Source organism: Megalobrama amblycephala, linkage group LG22 (assembly GCF_018812025.1).
Source record: "Megalobrama amblycephala isolate DHTTF-2021 linkage group LG22, ASM1881202v1, whole genome shotgun sequence".
Taxonomy (NCBI): domain Eukaryota; kingdom Metazoa; phylum Chordata; class Actinopteri; order Cypriniformes; family Xenocyprididae; genus Megalobrama; species Megalobrama amblycephala.
Genome location: NC_063065.1, coordinates 12,707,231 through 12,720,869, shown reverse-complemented (window position 1 = coordinate 12,720,869; position 13,639 = coordinate 12,707,231). Strand labels below are relative to the sequence as shown.

The 13,639-nt window shown below is 40.3% G+C and overlaps 1 protein-coding gene across 1 annotated transcript in view; it reads right to left on the bottom strand.

The window, feature by feature from the left end:
• The window catches only part of pola1 (polymerase (DNA directed), alpha 1), a 58,995-nt gene that overhangs the window by 7,194 nt on the left and 38,162 nt on the right, over positions 1 to 13,639 (bottom strand). The window contains exons 35-36 of the mRNA XM_048173876.1: positions 9,453 to 9,569; positions 4,406 to 4,502 (exon numbers count right to left, since the gene is read on the bottom strand). Coding sequence (XP_048029833.1) covers positions 4,406 to 4,502; positions 9,453 to 9,569 — 214 coding nt within the window. The remainder of the gene's footprint in view (positions 1 to 4,405; positions 4,503 to 9,452; positions 9,570 to 13,639) is intronic.

The following is a 13,639-nucleotide window of genomic DNA, read 5'->3' as shown; positions in this document are numbered from 1 at the left end:
GTTTACTGTGTGCTCAGAGAGCTGCATCTCAGCACTGAATTTAGTTCTCTTGCGCTTGAACACACAATTGTCTCAAAATACCAGTCTTGGCGAGTATTAATGTAAACGCATTAGGCTTGCTGCAATTGTCTGTGTTGACGGTGTTACCGGTGTTCAGCCGGAAGCTCAAACATGCCGAGTAACACTCGAGAATGAACCTCACTGGTTACACAATAAGTTTGAGCTTCCAGAAGAGATTTGTTCTTGTGTGTTATTAAGGTTCGGTTGAGCTTATGTTCGCTGATCGATGTTTACATGCGAGTAAAAGCATGTACCTTTTTGAAACATCAAAGTTTCAATTGCAAAAGCAGTCTATGAAAGGAAATCTGACAGCATTCTGTCATCAAAAAGATCTTAATTTGTGTTACGAATATGAACGAAAGTCTCACGGGTTTGGAATGACATGAGGATGAGTAATTAATGAAAAAAAAAAATTCATTTTGGGGTGAACTAACCCTTTAACAGTCAGTGAGGAGCTAGTCTAAAAGCACTGATTTTAGGTGAAAGATTTAAAAGGTGGGGTATGTATTTTTTCAGCTACACTGTTTGGAGGTTAGTCGGGCTGACAGCAACAACAAACGTCTAACCAATCAACATTAAGGCCGTGTGTCCACCAGAGCGTTTTTTCCAGCTGCTAGCATACTTTTTCAATTGTTTTCAATGGGAACGCTGCGTTTTTTAAACGCCAGGAGCGTAACGAGGCGCTGAGCGTCTTTTTCACGCTCAAACGCTGAGAGCTCGGCGTTTTTTACTGGTCGCCTCGAGTTGAAGAATGTTCAACTTTGAGTAAAACGCTGCGCTCGTCACTGTCACTTTTTAGCCAGCCATCCAATCAGAATGGAGGAGGGGCGGGACAAATACAACACCGACCAACTGTCACAACATTCTTGCTGTACAGCAACATCAACAAACAGAGAACGAAACAAAATGGATGAGAAAATAATATTGCTGGTCTCCGAACATACATAGCAAGTAATTCTACTTTGTGTCAACATTTTAAGTCTGAAACAAATTACCTGCAAAATCAGTTATAATTAACGGTGCCGCGGATATTCCGTATCATAGCAACAAAGCGTCTCAACGGAAAAAAACGCTGCGCTGCACAAGCGCTCACAGATAGGCGTTTTCAGCAGAGCGCCTAGCGTTTTCAGCTGGCTAAAAACGCTTTGGTGGACACACGGCCTAAGGGGTGTATAATGGTCAAGGGGAGAGAACGAGCAAGAGGGAGATTTGAAAATAAGAAGAAAAAAAAAAAAAACCCTGCAGAATGAGAGATGGGACACAAATATAAAAGAGCTCAAAAGAATATCACTGGAATGAAGGTTTATGACTGGGCAAGCGCTTTAGGACCCACATTTATATTAGAAAGGCTTTCCAGAGCTGGAGAGAGCTAAGTGGGAAGGCCTGAAAACAGACGCGAAGGCTGCTTTGATCCCAGTTCTCATGTGAGTAACACTGTTTTGATTGTCTGGAGCTGCTGTGCTGTTTGCGACTAACAACGAAAACATTGTATTTACTCTTGTGTACTGTATGTTCATTTTTTGTGCTTTCTTGTCGTTCGTTCATCAACTGCACTTTATTTTCATTAAGCATTTTGTTGCGCGTCAGCTGTGATAAACAGACATCCACTCGCCACTCGCATTGTGTGTGTAACAGTGGCCAGATAGTGAGAGTTTTGCTGTTAAAGGGTTAGTTCACCCAAAAATGAAAATTATGTCATTAATGACTCACCCTCATGTTGTTCCAAACCCGTAAGACCTCCATTCATCTTCGGAACACAGTTTAAAATATTTTAGATTTAGTCCGAGAGCTTTCTGTCCCTCCATTGAAAATGTATGTACGGTATACTGTCCATGTCCAGAAAGGTAATAAAAACATCATCAAAGTAGTCCATGTGACATCAGTGGGTTAGTTTTTGAAGTTTTTGAAGCATCGAAAATACATTTTGGTCCAAAAATAACAAAAACTACGACTTTATTCAGCATTGTATTCTCTTCCGGAATCCTTTCCATTGAATTGATTCCATTGAATTGATTCCACTGAATTGATTCCATTGAATCCTTTCATCTGTCGGCGTTGGTAATGCACTTTTACGTCGCCGTGGTTGTTTTTGGCGATTAGGACATCCGCGACATGCACACTTACGCACCATTTTAAAAAATATAGCAATACCAAAATACAAACAATGTAGAATAGCTTGAATACAGCGTGCATCTTCCTCAGACTGTAAACGAAGCTCGGGCGCACCAGATAACACGTCAGCAGCGTCTTACATTAGCAACGTCACTGCGGAGTCGTGAACCCGGATTGACAACAGACCCGGAAGAGAATACAATGCTGAATAAAGTCGTAGTTTTTGTTATTTTTGGACCAAAATGTATTTTCGATGCTTCAAAAACTTCTAACTAACCCACTGATGTCACATGGACTACTTTGATGATGTTTTTATTACCTTTCTGGACATGGACAGTATACCGTACATACATTTTCAATGGAGGGACAGAAAGCTCTCGGACTAAATCTAAAATATCTTAAACTGTGTTCCGAAGATGAACGGAGGTCTTACGGGTTTGGAACGACATGAGGGTGAGTCATTAATGACATAATTTTCATTTTTGGGTGAACTAACCCTTTAAACTACTGCACACTGACGAATGCTAGAGAATGCAGTGTTTAGCATCTTTGTTAGTGCATTCACCTCACATGCCAGCAGCGATCAGTCCGGGGTTCGAGATCAGGGTGGTTAGGATTGGAGTGTGAGTTTTGGAGGTGGAGCAATGAAGAGAGGGGTGGGTTTGTTTGGGTTCAAATATCAAATATCAACAACGTCCAACAGCGTTGTTCAAAATTTACTTGCCGCACATTTAACCAAGTCAGAAGTCAAAGTTGACTACTATTTTACACATCATGGGGAAGTTAGCATTACTGGCATAGCTTTACCATGTACTAGTCACATGTACTAGATTGTTGTATCTAAACCTACAGTATGTAAATACACTGATGCTGTTACGGCACAGTTGTCCAGTGCAAGACAGTAAATTCAGAACCCCTATAATGTCAGAGTTACATCCCAGGGTCTAAATAAGAAACTGGACCAGGTAAAAGGAAGTGCAAGCCATGCAGCCCTGTAATTTCACCCCTAGACCCCTGTAAACCCTGTGGTCTATAATACAGTAATGTGTAGTATTATAGTGAGAGGGGAGATAACCATTTCAAAGCTATACTTCAAAGCCGTGTGTGCTGTCCTCCACTAATCCCACAATATACACGTGTACGTGACGGAGCTGCATGACAACACAAATACGTTACTGCATGATAAATAAGATCTCTTTAATCTGATACACAAAATGCAACTAGAAAACGAAAAAGTCCAAATAACAAATGGAATAAACAAATGGTTTCTGAGAACAATTGTGAAGGGAAAAAATAAAAAAATAAAAAAAAAATAAAGAGGAGGAGGACGGGAGGAGTAACGTCACCTCTCATTTCTCCTGCTGAAAATCAGGGCTAGAGGGTTAAAATCACTCCTTCAGGAATTAGAGCCCAGGCTGCAGTGATGGGCAGTGTGGCTGTCAGAACGCCACAGATTGGCCACAATTACTCGCAGAAACAACAGTCGAGAAAAAGTAAAGAAATAAAATTTCCCAGAGAAGCCAAGTCTATAATCATGTTAGGCCCCCGCCCCCTGATACACTCTCCCCTCGGCCTGCTCCACGTTCTGAGTGGTCATCTATTGATTACACATTATATTTATCTACGGCTCTCGCGCCTGGCTCGGAACCTCATCGGCACATGTAAAAATAAATAAATAAATGTATAAGTCTATTCCAAGAGGTCCTTTTTAATCAAGTGACATCAATCAAAAGGGATTGTGGGTAAGTAGCCACGGCTCGGCTAGCAGCGGCCGCGAGCGGTCTGGATCCTCCAACGGCCCGTTGAAAACATATGCTCCATGTCCCATTATTTATGAAGGGCTATCCTTTAGCCTTCTCTCCAATTACTCGCCCTATCATTTTCCAAAATCTAAAAACTGTTTTCAATCAACATAGCCAGCGCTATTACCGAAGGCCTACGGGATGAGAGGAGGCTCTCTCTCACTCACTCCCCTCTTCCTTCCAACTGATTGGACCGCTTTGCATTCAGCACCGCGCCATTCGGTGATTGAATCCGTCGCCTGAATTACGGCTGTCGACTCGAGGAGCTGAGGATTCTTAACCCAACCTAGTGGCCGCCTCCAGCCGCTGTGAGGTGTGTGTGCGTAAGTGCACGTAGAGTCAGAAATATGTGCTGGACGAGCACTTATGGGAACTGTTTGAGTGAATTTTCAGGCTAATTAGTAATAGCTGATGTTAATGCAAAGTCTTACATTTATCCTCAGCTGACAGGACCTTGTTGACGGCATATTCCCAGTCGAAGATGTATCTGTAGAAGCTCAGTTGGTTGTAGAGGGCTTTCTCTGAATACTAAAATGAGAAATAAAACAAAAAAGACAAAACACAAATTAAAACGGGTATCACAATACATAGGGTGATGACATATAGAGAAAACTCCCAGGTTATGCCTCTGGGAAACTGAAAACAAGGTTAGCTGGTCAAGCTGGTCAAGTTACCAGACTAAATGAAGGCCATAACCAATGGCTTTTGCCACCTGGTTCCAGACAAACTGATCCATAAGACTCTGTGTATCATTATTACAGGTTAGGGCTGTTCAACGATAATCGTGATTATCGTGTACAAAATAAGTGTCTGTGTTTATATAATAAATGTGTTCGTTTTGTGTATAATTATATATAATATATATATATATATATATATATATATATATATATATATATATATATATATACACACACACACATACACATATACATACACACACGCACGCATATATTTTTTAAATATATACATGTATGTGTGTGTAATTATATATACATAATACTTATACACAGAACAAACACATAATATTACGTAAACAGACTCTTATTTTGTACACGATAATCACGATTATCGTTGAACAGCCCTATTACAGGGGGGATCATTTAACTACATTAAACCATTTCCTTTGGTTCTTGACTGATTTCTTGCAGACTTCCAACAAGAACAAATTTCATTGGTTCATACTTCTTGTGACATCTGTACAAACCAATGCTACAAAAAAAAATAAATGCAACAATATTGATAGACTAAATTCAGAACCCCAATGCAAGCCAGCTACAGTTTAAATAAGCACAGTAAAGCCAGCCACAATTAAACTTATATGCTTTATTACAAAATTTAAGATAATCTCCAGGAAGGAGTATTTTATTTTACATTGAAGTTGGCCAGTTTTGAAGGCCTTAAATGTCCTGCCACCCAGCAATCCCATCCAAAACACAGAAAATATATATATATATTTATTTTAATAAAACAATTTATAATTAGAAATGCACAGATACCAAATTTCTCCACTGATAGCCGATTATTCAGAGTGATATCTGCCGATACTGATAATTTGGGGGTTCTGCCTGTTATACCTTCTTTTAAATCAATGAGAATTTCATTATAATTAATAATTAATCATATTTTGAATTATAATATTTTGGGAAAAAAAATGCAAAAAAAACTTTCCATTCATCAACTTGTTTCAGAGTAACTGGTATCAGTTATAAACCAACACATTACAACACAACACAAATTTTAACACACATTAACTAAATTCTGTAGATTAAATTAATATTTCTTAACATTCTGAATGTTATTAATTCATATAATTACTATTAATATTGAACACCAAACTGGTTTCTTAGCATTTTCTTTACACAAAGAACAAATTCAGTCCTTATTTGATTGACAGGATATATCGGCCCGACTATCAGCTGTTTTTAAAATATCGGCCAATAGTGTAAATAATCGATACCGATTATTGGCTGATATATCAGTGCATCTCAATTTATAATATTAATGAAAACATATAATATAATATTGTAAAAATATATAGTTTGAGTGTATTAAATTGGAGTTTTTGCTGTGGCACCAAATTTGGCATTAAAAAATATAATAATAATAATAATAATAATAATAATTTCTACTGACTATTTTGTTATTATGAAACCTTAATGAGAGCCCTTTGGCATTGATTTAAAAAAAAAAAAAACTGTGACAAAGTCTTACTGTATCAGTGGTAGATTATTCCACAAACATTCAAGAACTGCTCATTATAAAAAGTAAAACAATTACTTTAACATTCAAAGCTCTTTACCAATTCTTTACCGATACAGCAGTACTGATTATTCCTTTGCATATAAAAAAAAAATAAATAAAAACAGAGGAAAGAAAACAGAAAAACCAATTAGGTAAAATCATACTGATGTAGTTTAGTACTACGTGTTATTGTCCCGGGGAAAATGAAAGGCTGAAGCGTAATGAGATTGGTGCGGCTCAATCAGGGAAAGCTGGAGAATCACCTGTGTTAATTACAGCTGTGGAGACAGGTAGTGTTTGTCATATATTCTCCACTGTCACAGACAAAGACAAACACACACGCTCAGTCAAACCCCGAGTTTGGAGTCACAGAACCTGTGAAACTGTCTGATTGGCTGAAAACAGCCAGCATACTCCCCACCTTCTCTCCTGACAAAAGCAGGAAACGGTGTTTGGTTTGTAAATTCGGCTGTAATTACCGTTAGCCATGTGTCTAACTGCCAGAGGCGCGCAGGTCGAGCGAGAGAATAAAAGACATTGGAAAGGGAGAGAAAGAGAGATAGAGAGAGAGAGAGAGAGACATTCAGCTCTGAAATTACCTCTTTCATAATAGTTTGTTTTGATAAGGCAGCGTGTGTGGATCTGATGAACAACTGTTGCTGTCAATTTGATTAGCCATTATACTTTTATGTTAATTGCTGTTATTGGGTCACAGTCTTTCTGTGTCACCATAGAATCAGAGCGATGTGGGTGCCGGAGGAGTTTAGCAAGGGCTCTCTCCTCAGCACAACGGCTTTTAATTGCCCTCTACAGCTTCCGATGAGCCCAGCAGCTGTTGACCCATAATGCACTGGCTGGTCAACAGCCGTGCCTGTCGATTCAGCAATGCGGCCATAATGGAGCTCCTATAATCAGAGCCAGGTCACCATGTGCTCGCGAACACACTCCGCTCGGCGAAAGAGATCGTGGTCTAAAACCGCAGTCCAAGAAATAAGTGGACGGACATGCGAGGCAGGGCCAGGACTAGCTTCACAGCTGTGCTGACAGGTGTCAAAAGGGGTGTGACCAAGGCGCCATCAAACGTTATTGAATTTAACCCCCACCCCACCCCTCAAACAGAGGCCCCTCCCTTATGCAGCTTTGCTCGGCTCAATGCTTTGTTCCTGTACTGACACCATTTCAATTTTCTCCACAAATCTGCAGCATTTTCGGCCCGAGTGACTGGGGAGCAAACCAGCTGTGAAATTGCCTCTCTCCTGAGACCCCCGCCTCATCCCCCCCTCCTTGATAGAGACGTGGCAGCCAGTGCCGTACCACCAAACCTTTGGTACAGCCCAAACACAGCCTGCCGGAAGAGCTGGATGGCGTGTCAAGAGTTAGGCCTTATACTACGACCAAAGGGGTGTAAAAATAAAGTAGTTATGTTTAAAGACACTCAAAGAAGATCACTGGCTAAACTTGCGATGGAGACCATGTAAAGGAAATTAAAGTGATTTAGCTCCTTACGGTCATGGTGCTTATATGTAAAGGATGTATAATGTCCCCTGAGCCAAGCAGCAGAGAAAATGGCTACTTTCAATTCGCACAGATCTGTGCAGCTGCAAAAGAGAGGACAGGAAAAAAGAAAAATCTCCAAACAGTTTTAATGAGGCTTAACAAAAAAAGCTCCAATCTGAGTTAATTTTAACGGGCTGAGCTGGAAAAGGAAGGCGATCGGCATCACAAGGTTTCATAACGAGTCAATATATGTAAATCTTTACAAGGCAAACACAGTGGGAAACAAAGACATTTAACTGAAGCGCCAGTTGATGTCTCCACTTTTTGTGCACATAATTTCTCCCCATTGAAAGGTATAATTGCCTGCTATTTGAAGATATTCATGCTCAATTTTTGAAATTAATTTCAATTGGGGGGAAATGTAGAAATGTCAGCTCCCGTGAAAGGGATTTGATTTCAATTATCCTTGCTCAAAGGACTGTGAATTCCAAATACACTTAAGCAAAATTATGACAAGAATTTTTGTTCCCAGAAATTCAGTGTTTAAAGAGCGATTAGACGATAAATGGACTGGCTTTGAATTGAAGTGAATGCGCCGGTTACCATCTGAAAGGCACTCAATTATCCCTGATTGCTCCTGTTATAATGTATCAAATAGAGATACCTGCTATTGCTGTAATTTGTGTGAAAATTAACATGCTGCAATTTCCACTAGAGGGAAAAAAAGGAAGCCCTAATGGGTGCCTGAACGTACATCAATAAAATGGAGAGGGAGAGAGAGAGAGAGACAGCGGGTGGGGGTGGTTGGAGAGATCTACGAGTGAGGGAAAAAGAAAAACGGAGAGAGAGCGCCGGTGTAAAGAAAAAGAGAGAGAGAGAGCAGGGAAAAAAAAAAAAAATTTAATTTACTGAAAATATTATAAATTGCACCTGTGTACAACTCCTTCAAATTACCGGCCAATCAGCCGAGGGTGCCTATTACGCATCCATTTAATCTGGATACAATGGTAGTCAATGTCTCTGTGTCCGTGGAGACACCAGAGGAGACGCATTGCTGTCAGCCGAGCTGTAAAGCCCAGAACGACAGAGGGACGGTAGAGGGGTGAGGAAGTTAATGTTTTATTCAGCCGGCAGTTTAAACTGCCATCTCACCAGGCAGAGCGGAGGACAGCTAAGTGGCTATGGTGACAAGAGAAATTGTCCTTTTGGGTTTCAACCTGTCGCCACAGAACTAGACGCAGAAATAAAGCACAAGGAGGAAGAACGAATTGGGGGGGTGGGGAGAGGTGTCTCCATACTGGACGAAAATGATAAGGAAGATGGACAGGGACAAAGATAGACACTAATTTTTGGAAGGGACGGCCCAAACTGTGTCTTTGAACCAGGTGAAGACGCTCTTGAAGTGATCACAAGATGAAGTAAGAGTGAAACACCCCACATACACGTCTTTTAGCAGTGAGTCCAAGGCCAAGTACATCTGGAGGCTGGTTCTTATCAGAGGTAGCTTGTTAAGGCAGGAAGCAAACGGACATCTCATGTGGGTCAGACATGTCTGGTAATATATAACGGTTAGAAATACAGGTGATGGACGGGGAAAAAAAAGCTACACGGACAGGGAATAAAAGGCCTGGGTCAAGGCAGGGAGAACTTTCACAGGCTCCACAGCACCACCATCTGGACAAAATGACTGATTTTGTATTTAAAAAAAAAAAAAAAAAAAAAAAAAGTGTGCAGTACCTCAGGCCTCAGTGTGGATCTGAGACAGGCTGGACAGATCGGTCCGGACCTCGAGAAGGCAATGGGCAGCCGGCGGGTTCGGTTTCGGCAGGCCTGATCCTCACATAGCAGCCAACCCTGTGTACAGAGAGAAAGAAAACAATTTAAAAAGCTGATCGACACAGAGTTGCTGCGACCCCCGGGAGATGGGTCGCTGGTGCTTTTGCCTGTGGTGGGGCAGTGTGAGGCCTCAGCCTGCAGCAGATGCAGCTGCCCCCCGCCAACACTGCCTTTCCTGCCCCTGTTATTAGAGCGGGGGCCAGGGGGTAATATGGGTAATGCCCTGCTAATGATGGAGCACTAAATAAACCCCTAGTATCAGAGGAGCACCTGTCCCTGAAGCATTACCACCACCTCCCTTCTATAGACTAAAGGAGGCTGAAAAAGAGAGAGAAAGAGGGTGATAATAACAGACAGGAAAATACGCCAGAGTATATTACATATAAAAACTAAAATAAGATATACACTACCGTTCAAAAGGTTAAGATCTTTTTTGGAGGTAAAGAACTTTTATTTACCAAGGATGCATTAAATTCATATAAATAAATGACAGTAAATACATTTATAATGTTACAAAAGATTTATATTTTTATTTTTATATTTTGTATTATATTTATATGTGGAATCCTGAAAAAAATAAATCATAGTTTCTGCAAAAAAAGCATACAAGCAGCACAGCCATTTTCAAAATTGATAATAAAAAAAAAATTGAGCACCAAATCAGCCTATTACAATGATTTCTGAAGGATCATGTGACACTGAAGACTGGAGTAATCATGCAGAAAATTCAGCTTTGCCATCACAGGAATAAATTACATTTTAAAATATATTAAAATACAAAACACTTATTTTTTAATTGTAATACTACTGTTTTTACTGTATTTTTCATCAAATAAATGCAGCCTTGGTGAGCATAAGAGAACATAACACTTTTAAAGTCCACTTTTTGACAACTTTTGTAAATAAGAAAAACAAAGTAAACAAGAAAATCTTTCCTTTTTGTAACTTTCTTTAAAGAGCAAAATTGAAAAGATGGAAGACGAGAAGACAAAAAAAAGGAAATTCTATCACACAGTTATAAGTGGTTTAATTTGCTTCTATTTCCTGAGCCATGAGCATCTCTGGATGGTTCTTTACAGCTTATTGCCCCTGTTGTATCTAGAGATGAGTCTTTTCATCCCACCTGTGCCCTTAAACATGTTTGGACTACCTGGGTTACTGTTCAGACCTCACAGTATTATCAGAATCAACAGGTTGTTTTAATTCCTCAATTAATCTCATCTGGGTGGCGTTTTGTGCGGATGTTATTTGGGTAATTAGCAGTAAGCCCCGGGGCTGAGGGGAACCTAGAGTGTGTAATTGAATCCGAACATATGTGAGCTGTTTGGCTTTCATTTTGAAGGGAGCGTCAGTGTTATCACCCCTCTGTTTGTCGTAACGGATCTTTTGTGCTTCTGGAGGCCCAAGACTAAACCAACAGTTCAGTTCCCATGGGCTTAGCAAAAGACTGCGTCTACAGGAACACACACAGGCCAACTGAAAAACACAAAAGTATGTCATTGTTTTCAAACACAAAATTCAGCAGGGACAGCCTTTTGAGACTTTGTCCTATGTACAGTGGTCTGATTTGATGGAAAAGGGTAGGATGGAGACTATTTCCCATTTCACCTGATTGATGACTCACATTTCTTCATTCTAAATTCATGACCCTCAGACAGGTTTGTGGTCGCATTGGGATTGCATATGTACAGACTTTTGAAGTCTTTGTTTTTCTCCTCCTCGGGCACAAGAATAAAAACACTGGTGGTGAAACACTGTCATCAGTGTCAGTGCGTACCATACAAATTATCCCTATAATTTGTATGGTACGCACTGACACTGATGACATTGTTATATTGGTGATGCACTCGTTTTCTTGAAGCATTGATTAAATCATGCGGATTTATGAGCATCAATCTTAAAATAAAACTTTTAATATATGTGGGTCGATATTTGTTTCTCTTGCGCTCAACAAGGCTGCATTTATTCGATCAAATACAATAAAAACAAATTTTAATGAACAGCGTCTCCTCGCAACAGAGGGATCCTGCCCCTGTTTTGACTCCTTTACACATTTTATAAGCGCTTCACAAGTTCTCAGCTGATCAAAACAGCATCATATGTAGGCTACGGACATACAACAAGTGCATTTAGCCCAGCACACAGCATTGTTTTCGTCTTGAAATATACGCCATAAAAGCCGATGGATCAGGTTGTGAACATATCCCTATGCCTTTAGGTTTGGTGTTAAAAACGGCAGTGTGAGTGCTAAGCGGACCAGGACTAAGTGTGTTTTTTTTGGCCAGACCAAACGAACCAAGCAAATCGAACAACAAATGTGAACACGCCCCTTTTTTTGCATAATCAAAATTGCGATTCATATGTGAATCAATTTTTCCCCCCACCCCTATTATCTTTTACTACACTAATCAAAACTGGTCTGCATGTGTCTGACCTGTGCATGTTTAGAGCAATCTAAGAATCTTCACATATTAGAGGAAACATTAACATTTTATGAACTAGAAACCACACATCCAGACGAAATACTTTAAATCAGGTGACCAAAACACAACCTGCTTATTTTATAGGCAGACTCTGTTTGCATCTTTATTGTAACCAAGAAATGGAGGATGGGGGTGGGGGTGGGGAGAGAGAAGAAAATCAGGGAGCAAAAGAGAAAAAACATCTAATTGAAATACTAAGAGCTCGCTCTGTGAGAGAGAGAGGCAGGATAAAGCTTCATAATTGCATAATTATACCAGTCGATACCTGACACTGCGAATACAGCCACTTCTGCAGCCGTCAAATGAGTTCCACATAATTTAACCAAACACTGGGCAAAGACTGGGGCCCACAGATCAGTGCAAGCTACCGGAAAAACGTTCTCGCTTTCCTCCTTTCTTTCTCCATTTCACAATTTCGCCGTCGCATCTATACCTGTAGGTCTTTTTCTACAGCGGTTTCACCCAGAATACTTGAGTTCACCTCTGACTACAGTCAGAACTTAGCACTTAAAGGGATAGTTCACCCAAAAATGAAAATTTGATGTTTATCTGCTTACCCCCAGAGCATCCAAGATGTAGGTGTCTTTGTTTCTTCAGTAGAACACAAATGATGATTTTTAACTGCAACCGCTGCCATCTGTCAGTGGTATAATGCAAGTCAGTGGGAACTTGGACTATAAGAGTAAATAAAACACGACAGACAAATCCAAATTCATCACTCGATTCGTTTGGTCTGATCGTGCTCTGACAACGGCAGTGATGTCTCGCTCTCATTGAAATATACGCGCGAGACATCACTGCCGCTGTCAGAGCGCGATCAGACCAAACAAATCGAGTGATGAATGCCATTGGACATAGTGGTGTATTAGAGGTAAAAAATGATATAAATACTGTTCGGTTTCTCACACAAACCGATCGTTTCGTGTCTTAGGACATCAATGTGTCGTCACGAGCCGCAGGGTTTAATTTGGATTTGTCTGTCGTGTTTTATTTACTCTTATAGTCCAAGTTCCCGCTGACTTGCATTATACCAATGACAGACGGCAGCGGTTGCAGTTAAAAATCATCATTTGTGTTCTACCGAAGAAACAAAGACACCTACATCTTGGATGCGCTGGGGGTAAGCAGATAAACATCAAATTTTCATTTTTGGGTGAACTATCCCTTAAGGTTTCATATCTGTGTCAGGCTTGTAAGTAGATGTGTTGTTTCTAAACCTTTTTGAATGAGAAATGCAACTCATGCAACTGCTTCCACACCTCATGCTGGAAAGCAAACTAGATTTTTTTTACAGTTTCCAAAGAAAATTATGCAAAATTTGCCATGCCACTTTGCTAAGTTGGATGCCAGGATGTGCCTATGCAGCTGCAAAGGCGTTCAAAATGTTTTTTAGCACATTGTTATGTGATTGCTATGGTATTGTGGGGTGTTACTACGGCACTGCTTACCGGCCCAGCTCATGATATTCCAGTCCATAAGGCTGCACAATTAAATAAAACCGAAATCGCAACATAGCTTAGTCAATTTAATGAAATATATGCACTGCTTGTTTCAGAGTAAAGTGTGGTGTGTTCTTTTATCCGTGAGCAGCTCGTGATCTGGTAT